This window comes from Urocitellus parryii, chromosome 11 (genome assembly GCF_045843805.1).
Source record: "Urocitellus parryii isolate mUroPar1 chromosome 11, mUroPar1.hap1, whole genome shotgun sequence".
Classification (NCBI taxonomy): domain Eukaryota; kingdom Metazoa; phylum Chordata; class Mammalia; order Rodentia; family Sciuridae; genus Urocitellus; species Urocitellus parryii.
The window spans coordinates 83,397,870-83,420,600 of NC_135541.1; the positions used below are offsets into that span (position 1 = coordinate 83,397,870).

The window sequence follows — 22,731 nt, forward strand, 5'->3', positions numbered from 1 at the left end:
TTGAAATACTTTGTCTTCATTGTCTGATGTTCTCTCTTCTAAGTGATCTACTCTGCTGGTAGTATTCTCAATTGAGTTTTTAAGTTGGTTTATTGTTTCCTGCATTTCTAGGATTTCTATTTGTTTGTTTTTTATTACCTCTATCTCCCTGTGAAATTGATCTTTTACTTCCTGGATTTGTTTGTCAATGTGATCTTTCATTGTCTGATTTTGCTGTCTCATGTCTTCCTTGAGACTCCAGATAATCTGAAGCATGTATATCATGAACTCTTTATCTGACATTCCATCAGTTGCAGCTATTACCTCTTCCAATGTTGAGTTGACCTGCATTGCTTGTAGTCCTTTCTTTCCTTGTCTTTTTATACTGCTCGCGTTTCTTTCTGCTTGGTGCAATTGTTGTGTTTTTGAAATTTACCCCCTGGCCTGTCTTTCCAGTGGGCCGCAGGTATCTTTGCTCCCCCCACTCCGGCACCTTGCCGCTCCCCAGTGCGCGCCACAGACTCCAGCCTCAGGGCGATTGCCTATCAGGCTATGCGCCCCTCCGTGCGGAGAAAAGGAGCTCCCGCAGTCGAACTTTGCACGATGGAAATCTGTCTGGAGCCCCTCGATTTCGCTGGAAATTGGCGGCAGCCGACTACGGGATCGGGCAGGGCGGCCCAAGCCACTCAGGGTGACCACCGCTTGCAAAAGCGGTTGCTTTCTCCGGGACTTGACTTCTGCACCCGCCGCTGTGCCCCCTGTGGAGCCGGGTAGCTGAGGCCGCGTGGTTAGGGACCGGGCGGTAGAAGTGGCTGCTCTCAGAGCGAGCGCTATGCCTCCCGGGGAGCCCGGATGGCGGAGGCCGACTGCGGGTTCGGGCGGGGCGGCCCAAGCCGCTCAGGGTGACCGCCGCTTGCAAAAGCGGTTGCTGGCTCCGGGACTTGACTTCTGCACCCGCCGCGGTGCCACCTGTGGAGCCGGTTAGCTGTGGCCGCGTGGTTAGGGACCCGGAGGGAGAAGCGGCTGCTCCCAGAGCGAGCGCTATGCCTTCCGGGGGAGCCCGGATGGCGGAGGCCAACTGCGGGTTCGGGCGGGGCGGCCCCAGCCGCTCAGGGTGACCGCTGCTTGCAAAAGCGATTGCTGGCTCCGAGACTTGACTTCTGCACCTGCCGCGGTGCCACCTGTGGAGCCGGTTAGCTGTGGCCGCGTGGTTAGGAACCGGACAGGTGGGGTGGCTGCTCGCAAAGCGAGAGCTAGGCCTCCCAGGGGAGCCCCTTGCCGGATTGGCTAATGTCTGCGGACTAGACCTCTGTGCCTGAGTGGCCGCCCAAGATCCACTTCTCTGGGACAAACTGTCACTTCCAATAAACCTACCAGATCACGGCTGCTCTCCTCTAAAGGGAATTATGCTAGGAGTTCCTCCATATGTAGGCTGCAGCTGTCCAGGTGGGTCTTTCTTATCCCTTTAAAGTGGAGACGTTGGAATCGCTGCTTCCTCGCCGGCCGCCATGTTGGATCCCCCCATTTTCTGTTTTTTAAATCAAGTAAAAAAAAAAAAAAAACAACCTGTTCCTCTGATAGGCAGAATGACAGCCTTTGGGACAGAAGACCCTCTTTTTTTGCTACCAAAATAGTAAACATTCCCTTTCCTTTTTCTGAAACCTGTGTCCTCATTATTACATTAGCATCAGGGAGGAGAACAAAGTATTTGACAACATTTGCTTTAGTGATATAGGGCAAATGAGCTCAAAACAGAATCTTTAGAGGGTCTACACTCAGACAGTCTTCCCTAGTTACCTAAAGCCAAGGAGTGGATCTATTTCTTTCCTGGGACTCCACTCCAAAGTGGCATGCTGTCATGTGTACAACATACACATGACAATCAAGCTTCATCTTAGAGTTAGCATTTTTCATCTCTTACTTGCAATGTTCTCAAATACTCTATGTGGCTTTTAGCATTGCTTACATTTAAACGGAGCAGGTTGGAACCTGTCTAATCCAGCTATTCAAGAGGCTGCAGCAGGATGATCATGAGTTTGAGACTAGTATGGAGAACAAAGTGAGATCCTGTCTCAGCATAAAAGAGGGATGGGAACCAGATGTGCTGGGCCATGATTGCTACCCCAGTGGTTTAGGAGGCTGAGGCAGGAGGATCATAAGTTCAATGTCAGCCTCAGCAAGTTAACAAGGCCATAAGCAGCTTAGTGAGATCCTGCATCAATAAAAATTGAAAAGAGCTGGGGATGCGGCTCAGTGGTTAAGTACCCTGAGTTCAAACATCAGTACTAAAAAAGAAGAAGATGAAGAATGGAGAGGAGAAAGAGGGGTAGAAGGAGAATAAGGAAGAGGAGGAGAAGAGAAAGAAAACAAACCCAGCTAAGTGCAAATGGACAACCCTGACCTAAGGCAGAGTCCACCCACAAGCTGCCCATTCCCTCTACTGGGCACAATGACATCTGGCTCTAGAACCCAGCAGTAGAAAGTTACTTGATAGGAAAGGGGACACACTGGGACAAGCCTGCTCCCTACTGGCTCATTTGACACTGATTTCTAGGTGGCTCTTGCTTCAGATTACATTTTTCTGTGATTGGCTGACTGTAGAGAGAACAGGCATGAAAATTAATTCAAAACCAATCTCCCCCACCCCCAAAAGTGATTTTCTGTTTGTTTCTGTTATTCGATGTTGTGTAGGTGCTGGTAGTGCACCTGGGTAGAGGCATCTTGGAGGGCAATGGGGAGATGAAACTAGAAAACTGGACCCTGGTTGTTGATAAATCTAGCTTTCCTGCTGGACTAGAGCTCCTGTCACCCCTGGTGCAGGCAGAGCCTGGCTGCATGTGGCCTCTGGGAACCAAGGGCCTCAACTTCCCAACTCCCTCCAAGGCCAGTCTTACTACACTTGATACTGCAGGTTTCTTCCCTGCCCAGGAGAAGCTTTACTCCTCTTTGTGGTGCAAAAGAGCAACCTCGGGTCAAGTTGCCTAAGGCCACCTCCATGGTCCGCCATGCTGCTTATGGTCACTCAAGTGCAAGCCATTCTTTTTCACCTTGGTGGCAATGATTCCTCTGAGTCAAACAGTCCCTCTAGGGAGCATTGTCCTCTCAATAACCTTGTGGAAGTGGAAACAGACCTCAGACCATGTTCCAACCCTGCCCAAGCCTGCCAATTTCCACTTAGCAAGCCTTGCCTGGGGCCACCTTTCCAGCCCCAGCTCCCTGCTCTCCCCTAGTTCCAGGTGATGAGTGGTCTCCTATGTGCCTTCTGTGGGAACCTCCCAGCCAAACATTCTGGTCATTCACTCACACCTTCTTTGACTCCAATGGCTTGGGTCATAAGATTATCTCAAGAGTCCTGACAAGGTATCAGACTGAAAGGCTGTAGGACAGAAAGGACAGGACTCTGGATTTGGAAAAAGCCTTGGACAAACAAAAGCTTTGGAGAAGATTCAGGAAAACCCCTGAGGAGGAAAGTTGAATTGTGTTCTGGTTGGGATGGCACTTACCTGGGTTATGGAAACCCAGCTAAAACCAGTCATTGTCAGAGGACCTCAGCAGCCAGAGAGAGCTTCTGAAACTGCATTTTATCAATGTTAATCTAGGATTGAAAACATGCTAATTATCAGAATACACACACACACACACACACATACAGAAATATATCCATTTGATGGATTAATCCACTGATTGGGTTATAGCTCTCATGATCTGATCATTTCACCTCTTGCATTAACACATGCTTTTGGAGGACAACTTATATCCAAACCATATCATAAATAATTGCTTTGGATACATATCTTCTACTCTCCAACTGGCCAAATAACTCCCAGTTCCCACCTCAGTGGATTATGGAGACTGGACTCTCATATTTAACATACAATGGGACCCCAAAATCTGGGTGACTCTCCTGAGGAGACCAATGGAGTTCATCTTTGGGAAGTTTCTTCAAGGAGGAATAAGGCCCTGTCATTTGTCTATGTTCCCTTAAATCTTTTCACCTTTGATGAGCATGACCAATTCAGGAAGAAGGCCAGGAATGTTTTTGAAAATCTATATTTGTTAAATTCATAATTTTGATCTGACATGCCTAGGTTAATATGTTTTTCTGATTGCATTCTGCTTTGTTCTAAGGCCAATTTACAAGGGTTAATTCTCAGTCTAATAGGTTTTTAATAAATAACCTACAAGCCTTTTGTTTGTCTGTTTTGTGTAGGGGCACCGGGGTACTGTGTGTCTACATATATTTAGTACTAAAAATTGATATATGAGCTCATAAATTAAATTTTAAAAAAAGGATCCAAATACCTTTCCTTCATAGAATTTAAAAAGGTTCTATTGAAATTGGGTGAATAAATAAAAGTTAAAATGTCTTTAATGTTACTAATGCACAGTTTTGTTTCTATTTGGTCAGTTAATAAAATGTTAATATCTATAAAGTGTCTAATATCCATTGTCTCTAGGATTTTTCTTCAATGGGAAAAATTACAAATACTATTCAATGCACTTGTCTTATACCTGTTTTTTTTTTAAATGTAAATTAGATCTGACCTATATAAAATTAATCATGGATGTGTGTGTTAGAGACATCTGATTGGTTTACAAAGTTTAAATGTTAACTGTTAAAGGTAATATCAAGTAATCAAACTCCTTAAATAGCAGAAGATAAAAATATTTAAGCACTGTTCTTGTTTTCATATATTGGTAAATTTAAAAAATTTAAAATTATTTTACCTTATCACCAAAACAAGGTTACTAAAATTTAAAAGTCCCAGAAGGTATAATTCTATATACAAATAGTCAAGAGGTTTCAGCTGCATTTCAATTAGAGTACTATAAATATATTTTCTCTAATTAAAATGGATTAATTTATCTAAATTCAGAAATTGATAAGGGTTATTTTAAGGTATAAACTAAAAGAGGGATCCATGGATTAAAAATTATTAAAAGGTTATAAATATAAAAATATATTTAGTAAAAAACATGTTTCCAGGTAAGAAAGCCTTTGTGTGGTAAAACATAATTATAATACATCTAAGTAAACAATAGAGTATAAGTAAGTAATGTAAACATCTATAAATAAAGGAAAAATATTATAATGTTTTTTATAACTAAGTTGTTGATATATGTAACACAAATAGTTAACAGTATTCAAGGCTATTCCCTAAGAGCAAATATTAATGTGCTGATATAAACCAAGAATTGATTAAATATTAAAATGACAAACACTTCTTAAAATATTAATTACATTTTTTCTGTTAAGTTTTATTCTCTAGAGCAACTAACTGGACAAATGAAGGTTTGTACATCTCTGGTGATATAGCAACTGTTATTTTAGAGTATTCTTCCACATTACAGATTCTAAAACCTGGTTAATATAAAAAATCAATAAAATTGATGTAGTTGACACTACTCTTCTTTACATATTCAATGTACTTGCTTACATTGGCTAGACCCCCAAATCTCCCTTTTTTGGTTTTTTGGCTTAAATATGAGGCAAAATTGTAGGGGGTTCACCACTCTGACCATCTCACTTTTGGAGAGTAGAGTGTATGCTGCTGGCCAGCAATAAAGGCTTAATTGGAATGGCAATTTGTGGTCTGAGAGATATTTGAGGGTCTCAGTATAAGTATAACATTCATCCAGAGGAATTTTGCAGTCTGAGGCTATTATTCTCCTTTTACTTATGGTACTTGATCCCTGGTGCAATATAATCTCTTGAGGGTTTTAAATGAACTATGGCTAGGACCGATGTGCACACTTAGAATCCCAGTAACTTGGGAGGCTTAGGCAGGAGGATCAGAGCTTCCAAGCCAGCCTGACCAACATAGTCAGACCCTGTCTCAAATAAAAATATAAAAAGTGTTGGGGTTGTAGCTCAGTAGAAAAGTGTCCCAGGTATATAATCCCAGGTAATGCACACACACACACACACACACACACACACACACACACACACATACACAGTCCAGCAGCCATATGCATACCAAGTGATTGCCATCAGATTCAGACAAATGACCATGTCAGCCAACACTGACCATGTAAAGGCTCAGGATATTTCATGGCCACAGTATCCCAGCTGATGATGCTACTGTGAAGGACTGCAGAATCAAAATGAAGTTATTTGTAGGAAAACCTCACAAAAGTGGAGGGCAGGGGACCATGCAGGAGAAGGTCCTTGAGCTTGGTCATTTAATAATAAACTTTCAGGAGGACTCTGCAAAAACCACAACATTACACACACACACACACACACACACACACACACACACACACACACACAAATGCTTTGAAACCCCTAAATTTTCAAACAAGATCATAGGATTTTTATCATTGGCTCTCAAGAGATTAATAAAACACAGAATGGGACCTGCAAATTCCAAAGAAACTCCAGGAGAGACTTTCTTCTGCACTGCAGAGGAATCTATTATGGTTCATTCTCAAGCACATTTTGAAATTAGTGTGCAAATGATTCCAAAGACAATTAAAAGTACTAATGGCTTCCATGTGGAATGTTCCAGTTGAACATCTCTCAAACAGCTGGACTTCAAGAAGTTCATTAAAACGAGGTGAGGTGGGCCATGCCTGTAACTCCAGATTCTCAGGAGCCTGAGACAGGAGGATGGCAAGATTCAGGCCAGACTTGGCCAATTGGCAAGCCTGTTTCAAAATAAAACAAAGAGAACTGGGCAGGTAGCTTAGTGGTAGAGTGCCCATGGTTCAATGTTCAGTACTGGAGGAGAGGAGAATAAGTTTTTAGGGTTCAAATTGGTTTTATCAAGTTCTCTGATTACTTGGGAAAATGAAAACTGAGTCATCTCTGTTAAAAGTTGAAGTATGGGTTGGGAATGAGGCTCAAGTAGTAGCACCCTCGCCTGGCATGTGCAGGGTTTGATCCTCAGCACCACATAAAAATAAAATAAAGATGTTGTGTCTACTGAATACTAAAAAATAAATATTACAAAATTCTCTCTTAAAAAAAAGTTGAAGTATCATTTCATAAGACATAACTTTCTGTATTAGCTTTAAATATCTTTCATCACTCTGGTTAAATGACTTATCTTTTATAATGATCTAGGACTCTAGGTTTCATTAAGCACTTTAAACCTTTTGAGATTATTGACTAACTTCTCTGTGATCAAAGTCTACATTGTCATTTGACCTTGAGCTAACATTGGGATGTTCCAGAGAACTACATAGTTGCTTAAGGGATTTCTAGAAGAGAGACATTAAGTCTATTAGCCTAATTTGATTTGATGGGAAGTCCTGTCAAATATAACATAACTTTTTCAAATTATATTTAATTGTATATTTTATTAATATTTGCTTTAAAATGGCAAAAACTCAAAAAATCTTATGTTTTCAAACATAATTCTGGACACTATATTAAAATGCATGCCAATCAAATCACCTTGTTAATAGCTGGTTATAATAATATCCTAATAGATTTTTAACTATGATTATTCTAAATGTTTATCATCAAGAGTTACCATTTGGATTTTTCTCCTGAACATAACATAACTACAATCAGATTAATTGGTTAAGAAGGAAAAAACCTCTATCACATTTACTTGAACACAGGTATCTCATTCATATATATATATATATATATATATATATATATATATATATATATATATATATATATATTCATTTCCTTATTTATTGATGCTAGGAATCAAACCCAGGGAATCAATCATGCTAGGCAAATGCTCTACCTTTTCAAAATTGTATTTAAAAAAAAGGGTGTGGTGGTCAACAATTGTAATCCCATCAGCTGTAGTGTCAAGTGATAAATACAATCAATAAGTGTGTCACCTATAGGTAATGTAATAGTAAATAAATACAGATGATGGATATAAAATTTTGAAATGTGAGATAAGACAATTATAAAGCAAAAACTCTCATAGGCAGGCCTGAGACTCCATTTTGCTGCCTCCTCTGAAAAACTGTTATAAGAGCTGTTTTTGAGAAACTGAAATGGCAGCTGTATTCTTATTTTTTAAAAATCGCATTTCTGTATTTGTTCCCCACAAATTGTACCCTACTCAGGATGCACTGGTTGTCATGAAGAGCTATATCCTGGGTTTGAATGCTATTGTGGGTCTACATGACTTTGAAGTAGATTCTCATCCTGATGACCCCCACCCAAATTCAGGATGTGACTGTCTAGCACCTGCTTGAACCCAGGTATGTGCTCAAATGAACTTCAAAGCTAATGTGCTGGCTTGCTGATGGGAAAATTCTGATCCTGCCTAGAGCCCACAGGCCCCACTTATTAATGTTTCAATTTCTATGATTGGCTAGCTTACATGAAGTTAAGCAAGTCACTGAGTTGTGGATTTTGTGATTATATTGCCTTTGGATGGATCAGAAAGTTGCGGTTCTCTCACAGAGCTTGAGACTCTGTAGTGGGTGACAGTCCCTAGTAAGCTAATTATAGATCTCTTTTGATTTGAAATTAAGACTTAGAGTGCTTTCTGGAGGGACTCCCCATAACACCATCTACTTAGCAGGCTAAGTCAGAGGATCTCAAATTCAAGGCCTGTCTCAGAAATTTAGTGAGAGCATGTCTCAAAATAAATAAAAAAAATGGGCTGAGAATATAGATCAGTGGTATAGTTCCCCTGCATTCAAACATTGGTACCCAAACTGAATAAATGAATAATTTAATTAACTAAGTAATTAATTAATAAAAATGAAAAAAAGGTGAGGGTGTAGCTCAGTGATAAAGCTCTCCTGAGTTCAATCCCCAGTGCCAAAAAGAAAGAAAGAAAGAAAGAAAGAAAGAAAGAAAGAAAGAAAGAAAGAAAGAAAGAAAGAAAGACAAATGAATTCAGGAACTAAATATTTTTTTTAAAAAATGAACATCTATACTCATCAAATTTCTGCAAAAGTCTAACTCTTCATAGAATAGTAAAGGCCAAAGCTTGGAGATGAGACACCCAAGGCCTAATGAATAGGCAAAATTGAATTTAACAAAGATTTCCTGGTGGAGGGACACTGAGAGCCACTCTCTCCAAACCCACATTGTTGTTCAAATGTGGCTTAATGAGTATCAACATTGATTCCTAGTCATCTATTAATTCCCTCCAATGTGGGACTGGACCAACCAGGAAAAGTCCATCCTGGCACTGAGATAGAATCAAACCCTAACCATTAGGTGATGCATCCAGAGGAAAAAAAATCTTCATTCCAAGGGGGAAACATAAATGGTGCTCAAATCAACAGGAAGTAACCTTGTCAAATCCTGATGAAGGGGAAGCAGGGTGCTGCAAAGTGAAGGTCCCTGGGCAGCCCTGCCTGATGGCAGGAACTATCACAAACCAGTCAGCCCCAACCTCAGCTGTGCATAAAATAAACCCATAATTTCTAAGAGGACACCTGGCCAGTCACCACCTATTGTCCTTGAACTTGAGGCCACCCTTGGTACTGAATCTGTGGAACCAGTGATAATTGATTCAAAGCTGCCTTTGACACCCTGTCACCCTTTGTCTCCTGGATGGGGCACTGACTCATCTTTCCTTAAGTGTCCTGCATTTCTGACCTATTATGACTGACTACACTTTTCTTTGGAGAGACACTGTCTGTAGTGATATAGGTTGACTGTAATATTGACCTGCCTTGTGCACCAAGTCAGGGGTAATAAGAGAAGCCAGGGCTGTGGCATGAAGTCACCCTTTCAGCTGGTGACACACAGATAAATTCCAGAGAAACTTAAAATTAAATCAGAGTGTAGATTTCAAATATTGTAGAGCATAAAAACCAGAGACAGTGTTGGATGTAGCCTTAATCCTATATAGCTGCACACACACATGAAATTAAATGTGTTTCATTTGTGGTAAGTTATTATGTGAAACAGAAACCAAATATAAACTTAGCCAATTGTAATTATCCATCTTACATATGATTATGTGATGTGAGCAGGGACACTTTCCAAGAAGATACCCCCAAAAGACCATCACGGTTTAGACGCTGTGTCTCTTAACAGCTCACATGTGACAATGTTTTGGAGGACAAATGATTGGTTTATAGCCATAACCTAGCCAGTGAATTAATCTCTGGTGGGATTAACTGGGAGATAATGGGGGCAGTTGGGCTGTGGCCGGAGGAAGCTGATCTTTGGGGTGTGAATATGGGTGTAGAGTTTGTATCTGCAAGTGGCCATCTCTCTCTCTGCTTTCTGGTAATGTGAGCCTCTTCCCTCTGCCACATGCTTCTGCCATGATGTTCAGTCTCAACTTGGAGGTGCTGTCTCTGGATTGAGGCCTCTGAAACCAAGCCACCCAAATAAACATTTCCTCCACTGTAGTTGTTGTCCTTGGGTCTTTAAGTTACAGCACCATAAAGCTGACTAAAACAAAGAGACCGAAAAAACAGAAATGCAATTGTCTAACCGCCACCCATTATTAAGTGGGTGGAGATTTTGGAAGGTGATCACATACTGCTTTCTGATTGGATGCTGATCAATCAGATGGAGGTGGGGGCGTGGCCAGAGAGGTCCTAAACGCTTCTGCAGAGCCAGAAGAGAAGCACAAGTGTCTTGCAGCCTAAGGAGACACATCCTGATCTACTGAAGCTCAGAGCACCTGCACACCTGGCCAGATCCCGTAAGTCCATCACTGGCCTAAGGACCAGCACCTTCCCTCCTCACCTGTGTGGATTCAGGAACAATTTTGTTCCTGTCTTTTCTCATGAAGCAACTTAGGACTTCAATTTTGCTTCTCAGTGTGGTTTTGCCTTTATGCTAAATATTAGGATTTTCATTTTGGTTTATGTCACTTTCAAATTTCCTTTTTTTTTTTAATGTTTTTGGTACCCGGTATTGAACTCAGGAGCACTTTACCACTGAGCCACATCCCCAGCCCTGTTTTGTATTTTATTTAGAGACAGAGTCTCACTGAGTTGCTTAGCACCTACTCTTGCTGAGGCTGGCTTTGATCCCTTGATCCTCCTGTGTCAGTCTCCAGAGCCTATGGAATTATAAGTGTAGGCTCCCTCGCCCAACTTTTATTCATTTGTTTATTTTTTTGATTTTTAAGGATTATATGGACAATATAATTTATTTATTTACCTATTTATTTGATGGTATGGTGATTGAACCCAGGGCCTTGTATATTCGAGGCAAGCACTCTAATTACAGAGGTATATCCCCAGGTCACCATTTATTAATTTTTATGTTCTGCTGAGGATCAAGCCCAGTTCAAGCCCCAGCTACTTTTTTTCACCAAGGAGATTGGATTTCTATTTCATTCTAATTGATTGCAATTTTATTTTCTGATGATGGAAATATTTATATTGTGTGCCTATAAATTATACTCTTTTGCTGGGTTGGTGGCACACACCAATAATCCCACCAACACAAGAGGTTGAGAAGGCTGGAGGACTAGAATTCAAAGCCAGCCTCAGAACACGAAATGCTACACAAATCAGTAAGACCCTGTCTCCATCTCAAATACAAAATAGGCTTAGGGAAGTGGCTCAGTGGTTGAGTGTCCTAAATTCAGTCGCCAATATTGGCCCCTAAAAGACTATAATGTATGGCCTATGTTGTTTTGTAATTTATAATTTGTTTAAACAAATTAAACCAAAAGCTTCAAATGATCTCATGGAATAGTTCATAGATTCTGCTCTGATCTGTTTGTTCTCTTCAACATCCCCCCTAAGATGGCAGAATCTCACATGTGTAACAGATATCCATGAGACTCTGTAGTAATTTCCAAGTGTTTTATAACATGGCCACAAGCTTTATAAATGTTCATTTTTTAAAAAAATTAAAACGAATGTCACCCATATAAGGGCAAGTCCATTTTTAGCCATATAGTTGTTGAATCTAGGAGCCTACTGTTTAGGTCACATGACACTCCAATTTCCCTTTTAAAAGGACAACCTAATAATCCAAAGCTTTCACCCATAAGAGTGAGGTGTGTTTATAGACTTCCCAGTATCCCCTTCCCAGAGGCTGGCAATGGATGGGATAGTGGCCTTTTCTCTGGACCATATTCCAGGATCTTTCTTCTTTCAGACTCCCCAGGATGAGCGTCCAGTCCCCACCCACGCTGATGGAGCTGGCAGGGCGCAGCCTGCTGAGCGACAAGTCCAGGGCTGCCCTGGATCTGGAGGACCTGCCCATAGAGCTCTTCCCACCACTCTTTGTGGAGGCCTTCAGCAGGGGACACACTGAGGTCCTGAAGAAAATGGTGCAGGCCTGGCCCTTCACCCGCCTGCCCCTGGGGGCCCTGATGAGGAAGCCACAGCTTGAGATGATCCAAGTGGCCCTGGAAGGGCTGGACATGCTGCTTGCCCAGCAGGATCACCCCAGGTGAGGGGGACCCAGGTGGCCTGGAAGGGAGCACCCTCGGGGCCAGGGAAGGAATGGGTATAGGCAGGGAGAGTTGGTGCTGAATTGTGCACCACAGGCTTCCTGTGCTGCCAGCAAGGAGTGGTGGAGAGGCCTTGGCCATGCTGAGCCCCATCTGGGAAAGGCTTCCAGATGTGGAGGTGCTTGTGGCAGCTGTGGTGACCCATGAAGGAGGAGGCTGTACCTGTCCCTGCCTCAGTCTGTACAAGTGGGGAGGGAAGTGGATGGAGAAAAGTGAGACAGAAGGAAGAGGTGGAGCAGGGGGCAGCAGCTGAGAGGTGAAGGAAGGGGCCTCAGGGCTGAGACTCTGCTGTCGTCCCCGCAGGAGGTGGAAACTGCAGGTGCTGGATTTGCGGAATGTTCCCCAGAACTTCTGGAGGATGTGGTCTGGAGCCGTGGTTGACACCTGCTCACCAGAAGACATTAAGAAGAATCGAACATTGAAACTTGGTCCAGCAATGGCAGCTAAGCAACCTTTCAAGGTTTTCATAGACTTGAGCCTCAGAAAAAGACCCCTGGATGAATTCCTGACCCACTTGTTCCTGTGGGTCACACAGAGAAGGGACAGGCTGCACCTGTGTTGCAATAGGCTGAAGATCTTTGGGAAACCCACCAGCCACACCAGGAAGGTCCTGAGACTGCTGCAGCTGGACTCTATCCAGAAGGTGGAAGTGCACTGCACCTGGGCGGCCTCCAGCTTGGCTGCTTTTGCTCCTTTCTTGGGCCAGATGAGGAACCTGAGGAAGCTGCTTGTCTCCCAGGTCTATGTGCCTGCCTACACCTCCCAAGAGGAGCAGGAGCAGCTGCTCACTCAGCTCACCTCACAGTTCCTCAGGATGGACTGCCTGCGGAAGTTCTGTGCCAATGCTATCTTCCTCCTCAAGGGCCACCTGGAACAGGTGCTGAGGTGAGTAAGATGGGGGAGAGCACCCTCTGCAGACCAGTTACAGGAAATTTGCACCTACCAGCCACTGAAACTCTCATGGTTAATAAGACACTGGAAGTTCAATAACCTATCCTTCTGTTCCTATTCGATCCTGAATAGGATCGAATGCATAATGTGCATTGGAGCAGACTCCTAAAGGAGGGTCCATAGTGTGGGAAGTGCCACCATGCTGGGAATCCAGTTGGGAGGGACAGGAGCTAGGGATGCGATTGATGTTTCCTCCATGAGAGGCCTGTCCAAATAAGGTGGTGGAAAGTGGGTAGAGAAGAGGGCTTGGAAGGAGGGAAGCCCCCACACTTACACCTGTCAACAGAAAAGCTCTGTGATCCCCAGCTGGGAGCAGAGGACCTGCCTCTATACCCACCTGGGAAAGGCTGTTCTGAACTCCAGGTAGTGATCCTGGGTGTAAGGGTCAGGAGCAGGGGTGGAAATCTTGCTGAGGATATAGGGTGTGAGCCTCTCAGAGGGTTAACCCCAGGGGATTTTGTTACATCCTGCCCAAAGTTTTCCTTCATACATGACTCCCCATGACCTCCTGTGGCCAGACCTGTGACTTTCTGCTTGGCAGTGAGGAGGGGACACAGAGATGTGGACTCATCTTTTCACAGGAGATGTGGTGAAAGGCTCACCCTGACATGGGGTGATGTGAATGACCAGATTCTGCAAAAGGCAGCATTCTAAGTGTGGACCATTGTCAGATCACCAGGGTGACTTTGGGTTTGGGCCATTTTGTCTTCTCCCTCCTTGACATTGCTCCTCAGTACTAACTTTCTGGTTTTTCCTTAGGCACCTGAAGACCCCCCTGAAGACCCTCTCAATAACCAACTGCCCACTGTCAGATTCTGACTGGAATTATCTTTCCCGATATCCAAACACCAGACAGCTCAGACACCTGGAACTGAGGGGCACAAAACTGACCGATTTCAGTCTGGAGCCCCTCCAAATCCTGCTGGAGAGCACTGCAACCACCCTGAACAGCCTGGACCTGGAAGATTGTGGGATCACTGACTCCCACCTCCAGACTCTCCTGCCTGCCCTGAGCCGCTGCTCCCAGCTTGTGATCTTGAGCTTCCATGGGAACTGCCTCTCTATGTCAACCCTGAGGAACCTGCTGCTTCACACTGCCAGGCTGAGCCAGTTGAGCGTAGAGCTGTACCCTACCCCTGTGGAGAGCTATGATGTCTGGGGTACCATCCACCCAGGGAGATGCTCCCAACTCTGTGCTGAGCTGACAGCAATAGTGAGGGACTTTCGGCAGCCAAATATCCTTGTGTTCTGTACTGTCCCGTGTCGCCGTTGTGGCTACAAGTTCATGTATAACCAGGGCCTCACTCACTGCTCCTGTCCAACACCTGCCTAGTTGGTTGGGTTTCAAAAACATACTTCTAGGCAATTGGAGGTATAAGCAGGAGGTAAGGTCACCTTATGGGGAACACAGAGCCCACCATTTCAGACATTGCCTGAAGTGTGGATGGGGAAAGGAAAGTACAGCAAGGGGCTCCATTGGAGGGAAGCCCCCCGAGGATAGGCCCTTCAGGACATGTGTCTTTATAGAGACATACATAGGGACCTGGATTTCTAGAATGGGATTTAGGCTTGATGGGCACAAAAAGAAGCTATTGTGTTTCATGGCTGGTCCATAAATAGTCAGAAATGAACAGAATCTCAAGGTTAGTCTTCTGATGTCTTCTGCACTGGATTTACCTGGCTTCCTAATGAAACCTTGGGATTCTCCAGGTGCTGTGGAGAAAGAAGGCATGGAGTACTTGGTGAACAATGAGGTTCAGCCCCAAGAAGTCAAGGTATCAAACTGAAATCTGGTCATGATATGTGGCTACTCTGTGGCTTAACACATGCAGATTCACACAGATGGATTGGAACATTCTACGTAGGCATTGAACATGAGCCATTGCAAGGAAACCGCTTCTCAGTGGACCTCAGTGCTACCCAGACATTAAATGCTGGCCCTTCCTCATGGGTCTCCATGTAGACCCAGAAAACTCAGGTACCAGTCTCTGGATCTGCTGGGCAAGGGCATCTGTGCACAAGACAGGCCTAATTGCCTCACTCCCAGTGCCTGCAGGAAGTGTCCATGCTGCTCTTTGATCAGAGCCTCTGGGCCTCATCAAACCTTGCCTGTCATCCACCTAGGTAGTCTATCCTCATTTAAACTAGTGGTGCCCCTTGAAGGTATCCAAATTACCTTTCAGCAAAATAGTAGAATCATATATGTAGATAACACTTGAAAATATTTCAAAATGAAACTGAATCAATTACAAGCTCTGGTGGGGCGGGAGTTGCACATAACTGACAGATCTTGCCCTAATGCTTCCTTCCACTGAGGACTGCACTGATAGGGTTGTGGAGCGGCCTTAGCCTTAGTTTCCCATCCAAGGATGAGAACGAGGTCCACTCAGTCTTCATTTGAGGTGTTCTAAAGCTGCCTCTGGACGTGTTTTAATTATGGCTTGAATAATCCCCCACACATAGTGAACTGGAACCCACTTTGATGTGTCAACAGAGCACAGCTCACTCTTGGAACTGGTAGCAGAGTCTGGACCAAGCACAGCCGGCCTCTCTGTCACCCACAGAGTGATCTTTGTGCCTTGATCCCTCTTTATGGCACTTTCTTTTCTCGGGCTCTAAGTCTAGCTTGCACGTGTGGGGCAGGTGGAAGGTTCTGAATGACATTCAATTTGTTGGATTGTAGGATCAAATAAAGTCAAGGAAAATCTGCATAATGAGATCTGTCATCATGTGTTCTTTAAAGAGTTATCATGACTAAAAAGGGTCTTGAAGATATTCTGGTGCCTCCAGGCCCCTTGAACACTTCAAGGTTTGTGAGGGCACTTTGCTTTCTCAGATGCCTGGTTTGTAAGGGTGGCCGGATCAGGAAGTGGGGACTGGGTTTCACTCCTTGGCTACTGAGTGATTCAGAGTCCTTTGTACACCTGTATCCAAAGACAATACAGCCCCTTCTGGAACACTGGCCAATTTTACCTCCAAAATTTAGAAACCCAGAAACCTTGCTATTTTAGAGAACTGAGTGAACTTCATCAAAGCTAACTCAGGGAGCTGGAGACATTTCTCAGTTGTGGATCACTTGCTAGCATGTTGAAGGGCCTGGGTTCCATCCAAGGCATCACAGAAATAAGTAAACAAATAAATAAATTCCAAAATTATGTGACTACATTGGGAAGTTTTATTTGGAATAGAGCTGTCTATCTGTTAGAAATATTCAAAAAGAAGGATCCAGAACCGACATAAAAATAATGGAATGCGTTCTTTAATTGGTCTGGACAGGTGGGTCAAATTGATGTCCTGAAAGATTCTCTTCAAAAAACAACTGCAAAAGCTGGCTTGGTGGTGCTCAGCTGTAGTTCTAGCAGTTCAGGAGGTGAGGCAGGAGGCTGGTGAGTTCAAAGCCAGCCTCAGCAATTTAGTGAGGTTGTAAACAAGTTTGTGAGACCCTGTTTCAAAATCCTACCTGGGGATGGGGCTCACTGATGTGGCACCTTGAGTTCACTGCCTGGTCCCCAAAACAATAACAAACAACTATGAAAAGCTGGTTGCAGTGGCACATGCCTGGCATCTCAGCTACTCAAGAAGTTTTATGATTTTATTCCTTCTCCCAATTTTACAAACTGGGGCATGACTTATCCTTATTTTTTCCAGTCCCTTGAGATGCAATATTGGGCCATTTATTTAAGATCTATTTTCCTAATAAAGGTATTTCTTGCTGAGGACTTCCCAGTTAGAATTGCTCTTGCTGTATCCCCAGGTTTGAATATCTTGTGTGGTCTTTTTCATTGGTCTGCAGTCATTTTACACTTTCTTTTTTAAATTTTTATTTATTTTTCTTATTTCTTACATACATGACAATGTTTTGATTTCTTCAATGACCCATTGGTTGTTGGGAAACACGCTGAAGAACTCCCATGATTTGTAACTGTCCAGGTGTTCCCCCTGCTATGGATTCCATTCTCATTAAATTTATGGGGATTCATTTTGAGAATAAATGGAGAATGTGTCATGTGCTGTTGAGAAGGATGTTTGCTCTGCAGTGGTTGGGTGGGATGGTCTGTAAATGTCTACTGTGTGCAGAGGTGATCTGTCCAGTGTTGAAAAGGGGAGTTGAAGCCCCTACTGTTCTTATTGTGTCATAGTTGACTTTCTTCTTTTACATTTCAGTAATATCTGTTTTGAACATGTGGGTTTTCGGGTGTCGGGTACATGTATGTGTACAATCGCTGTCTCACAATGCTGAATTGACCACTTTATCATGGTGCCATCACCTTGGGGTTTTTTTTATTGTGTTTTAATCTGTAGTCTATTTTATCTATCAGGAGTCTAGCCATTTCTGCTCTAGGTTGGTTTTCTTTGTGTGGAATATTTTTTCATCCTTTCACTATCACTCTGTGTGTGTCCTGAGGTGAAATGACTTTGTTGTACACAGCAGGTAACTGAGTCCATTAAAAAAAAGAAAATGCATTCAGTCACTTTATGTCTTATAATTGGGGAGTTTAATCCCTTTAAATTCAAGGTTTTTGATTGAAAGATACAGAATAATTTCTAACTGGTCTTATTCATATTTAGTTACTTTTTCTGATTTCTATTTAGATCTTTTTCTATGTTTTCCTCCCTTCCTTTCTAGTCTGTTTCTGTGGGTCATGTTTTCTTCTGGGATAAGATTGGATTTCCTTCTTTGTCATTTTTAAACAAGCCATCATTTTTGTTTTTCTCTTTGGGCTTCCTCTGGGATTTAGAAAATTTATATACTTACCAAAGATCATTTTAAGCTGAACATAACCTCCCTCTGCTCTGATACCAGTACTCTGGATTCCAGCTTTTTCCTTGTAACATTTGCTTTGATTGCCTGGGTTTCCTTCTCCTGGTTTCGTGTATTCCTTAACCTCTTACTGTGGCCTTGCTTAACACTAACCATTTTGTTTTTAAATTTCCTATTTGTTATGTGAAAGTTTAAATATCCCTGTTATGTAAGCCAGGCACACTTCTGTATGCATGTGATCTCTCAGGAACCTGAGGCAGGAGCATTGCAAATTGAAAGCTATCCTCAGCAACTTAGCAAGCTCCTAAACAACTTAGTGAGACCTTGTCTCAAAATCAAATATAAAAAGGGCTGACTTCCCATTTGATCCAATACCTTCAAGAGCCTGTAGTCTCACCTGAGGCCTGTACTGGAAGATATGCTTGTGTTCCCTTCAAGCAGAAAGCTGGCTGTGAGATACACCAAGAAACCATACAGCACAGAAAAAAATTTGAAATGCAAGGGCAGGCCAGTTCTGAAATCTTAAGAGTTCTGCTTCCACACTGGAAGAAGAGAGTGAGTGTGTGTTTTTATTTTTCTATGGGGGATACACAAAGGCTTTTCCATAGAATATGATTCACCAAATAAAGCAATGGGTGGGCTGTCACAGCCCGACAGGTAACACCCAAACCCAGAGCTACAGAGCAGTCTCTACATCTCCATCACGTTCCCCTTCTCTTAACTCTCAAGAACTCTGGTGAGGGAGGCCAGCAGGACTCTTCAGGGGTAATAGAATAAGTTAGAGATGGTGCATACACACATATATAGATAGGTAATATGTGTTAGTTTTTGTTTGTAGCTGAGGTGGAGTTTAGTTGGCCTTTGAATGAAAGCCCTTCCTGTGTCAAGGAATTCCCCACTCAACATGGGAGACTCCAAGTAAGGCAGAGTCCACCATCAGTTGATAGGAATAAAAAAGTCAATTGTATTTTTCTGCTTCCTGATGTAGTTTGGGGTTAATGCCTAAGGTGTGACCTGTGTCCCCAATGTGCTAGGTCACCTGGCAGCAGGTCTTAATCAGGATGTCTGTGGGGGTTCCAAGCTGTGGTCCAGGCTAGCTGTAAGGATGGCCTTAACATAAAAATGGCCTAAGCCTGAGTATTTCCAGTTGAAAATGAACCTGCAGGTCCACCAGGCACAGCCTCCAGAGCCCTCTAGTATGAATCAGGCACAGCCTGATAAAGACAAGTTTCTGTTCACAACCCAGTGGAAACTCAGAGTGAAATCATGGTCATTTGCCTTCACCCTGATGGGAGTCAGAGCTGAGAGGTCAGGGCAGAAATTGTCAAACCAGAGGTTGTGACCTGAGAATGTAAGAGGTCACTAAGAAACACGGTAATAGCTGATAAGGACTGGAAAGGTGAGCAGAGCCCCAACATTTAGTAGAAATCATGGAGCAAGTGAACAAACATTCAGCCACCTCCACTCATGGCCACATGCTGGAGAGCCTGATGAGTTCCTGCACTAATATCGAACTCTTGTCATTATCTGCCTTATCCTCTGCATTGTCCTCACTGCTCTCAAACTCTACAGCCACATCTGGACCCTGGTGAGAATGGTGATTTCCTCTTAAGACTGTCTCTTCATCCAGCTATCACATCCAGACCAGTAGAAGCCTCCATCGGTTCCTGACCTGATCACTGTGATCTGAGTTAAGTGAGCATCTGCAGGACCCTTAGACTTGAGACTTTAAACCTGGCCCTTGAGCTGGGCATGCAGAGGTAATGCCTGTAATGAGTCTGGCATGATTAAGTATTTGCTGTGCTCAGAGTTAACTTAGAATTTTTAGTTTTGAATTGATTATATGTATTGCAGTGCCCAACATTAAGGATTATCATTTTCTTCATTAAGAACCTATACAATGAAGTTGTATTGAGTGATTTGAGTGAATAAAGCATTGAAAAAAGCATTAGTGTGTGAATATGATTTATTTCTCCCCTCCACTGCAGATGTCACACCTTTGCCCATCACAACACTAGCCAGCTTTAATTGGTCCCTGCCCACTTCCACAGCATTGTCTTAACTTTGCCAACAATCTTGTGGGCTTTACAACATGCTTACTGTACATTCTCTCTGCTTAAATATACCTGGGTCATTTTTTGATACTAAGAACCATGGTTGCCGGTCACAGTGTCACATGCCTGTAATTGCAGTAGCTGAGGAGGTTGAGCTAAGAAGATCACAGGTTCAAAACAGCCTCAGCAATGGCAAGGCACTAAGCTCATCAGGGAGTTCCTTTCCCTAGAATATATTCACAATTGTGCTGGGGATCTGGCTCAGTGGTCCAGTGCCCCTGAGTTCAATCCCTGGTGCCCACCACAAAACCAATGATTGTTGATGTTTGAAAATATGTAGGGTTCAAGTGACCTAGAGAGTAAAAACATATGTGAAAATTATACTCCCTAGCCAAAGGCCAAGTACAGCCTTCATTTAGTATCCACAGTGAATTGATTCAAGAACACACCTTTTTTTATACCAAACTCTGCACATGTTTAAGGTCCAGGTATAAATAATGCAGTGTTTGCATGTAACCTATGCACATCCTCCCATGTGCTTTAAACCATCTCAAGGTTCATTATAACATTTAATACAATGGGAACATTATATAGCAGTTTATACTGTGCTGTTTAGAGAATAATGACAAGAAAAAAGACTCTACACATTCAGCACAGATAAACTTATTTTCAACCATGTTCACTCCAAGGTTGATTGAGTCCAAAGATGTAGACCCTACAGCCTCAGAGCCCAGATGAGAGTCACCATAGCGCACAAGTGTGAGCAGAAGCAGAAGCAAACAGAGACATCAGTTACAGAAGATGACCAAAGGACCAGGAAGAGCAGCCTTGAGAATTAGAATCACTGCAGCTCTCACATCTGCTTGGTGTCAGCTCAAAGAGACCTACAACCCTAGGGCCTCCAAGGGCATTTCTGAGAAACAAATAAGACTAGAAAAATGCAACTGGTGAATTTCATTCCATGCCTAGGTTTCAATAATGAAGGGAATTGTGTCTCTATTAATTTTTCAATAAAAAAGTCCAATGTTTCATCTTACCTCAAAGCAATAAGGTGCAGAAATCAGAAACTGAAGTAAAAAAAAGGCCTAATTGACCAACATGTTGTATGATTAAATTATTGATTTCCTATAACTTGTATTTACTGAATTTTAAAAAAATGCTAGAACTGTGGCTCAGTGTTTTAGTGTCCTTGGGTTCTACTCCTGGTACCAAAGGAAGAAAAAAGATGAGAAAAAGAAAAAGTCACATGGGTACCTTGTTCTTTTGCTGAATAAAATTTTGGGGTGGGAAGTTTTTAAAATGGTGGATTGTAGTGGAAACAGTGGCACAACCTCTAATTCCACCAACTCAGGAGCTGAGGCAAGAAGATTGCAAGTTCACAGACATCCTGAGCAAGTTAGTGATAACCCCTCTCAAAATAAAAAATAAAATGTACTAGGGATGTGGGTCAGTGTTAAAGTACCCCTGGGTTCAATCCCCAGTTACTCCACAAAAGGAGGAGTTTGGGATGTGGTTCAGTGTATACCAGGGGTTTGCTTGATGCTTTCACTAATTTCCTTGTGGCTTTGAATCTTACATATTTTTTTCTTTCCCCCAAGTATTCTCCCTAACTTCCTACTCGTGATCTTCTTGTCCCTGGTGTTGTCCTTCCTGGTTTCTTCTCTCTAATCTAATTTTCTCAGAATCACCACTTTAAAAACAACCTGTTCAGAACGAATCTCTAGGGTATATAAATAACTCAAAAAGCTAAGCACCAAAAACAAGCAACCGAATCAACAAATGAGCCAAGAACTTGAACAGGAACTTTTAGAAGAGGATATACAATCAATCAACGCATGTATGTAAAGGTGTTCATCATCTGTAGCAATCAGAGAAATGCAATTCAAAGGTACTTTAAGATATCACCTTACTCCAGTCAGAATGGCAGCTATTATGAAGACAAACAACAATAAGTGTTGGCGAGGATGTGGGGATAAAGGCACACTCATATATTGCTGGTAGGACTTCAATTTGGTGCAGCCAATACAGAAAGCATTATGGAGATTCCTTGAAAATTTGGGAATGGAATTAGCATTTAACAAAGCTGTTACTCTCCTCAGACTAAGCCCAAAGGACTTAAAAACAGCATCCTACAGGGACACAACCACATCAATGTTTATAGCAGCACAATTCCCAATAGGTAAACTGTGGAGCCAACTTGGATGTTCTTCAGTGGATGAATGGATAAAAAAAATGTGCCATATATACACAATGGAATTTTACTCAGCATTAAAAAAGAATGAAACCATGGCATTTACAGGTAAATGGATGGCATTGTAGAAGATAATGCTAAGTGAAGTTAGAAATTCCCTCCCAAAACAAATGCCAAATATTTTCTCAGCTTTAAGGAGGCTGACTCATAGTTGGGTATGGAGGGGGACCATGGGGAGAATAGATGAATTCTAGATAGGGCAGAGGAATGGGAGGGAAAAGAAGGGCACAGGGGATTAGCAGGGATGGTGGAATGTGATGGACATCATTATACAAATACATGTATGAAGACAAGCATTGGTGTCAACATACTTTATATACAACCAGAAATATAAAAAAATTGTGCTGTATACATGTA

General features: G+C 42.7%; 1 protein-coding gene and 1 pseudogene across 1 annotated transcript; both read left to right on the forward strand.

Moving 5' to 3' along the window:
* Nucleotides 1–22,731, forward strand: part of LOC144249315 (rho GTPase-activating protein 29-like) — a 573,679-nt pseudogene that overhangs the window by 460,299 nt on the left and 90,649 nt on the right.
* On the forward strand, nt 12,715–14,640 carry LOC144249134 (PRAME family member 20-like). Its single transcript, XM_077791327.1, has 2 exons — nt 12,715–13,241; nt 14,067–14,640. The coding sequence occupies exons 1-2, from the start codon at nt 12,715–12,717 to the stop codon at nt 14,638–14,640; spliced, it is 1,101 nt and encodes a 366-aa protein (XP_077647453.1).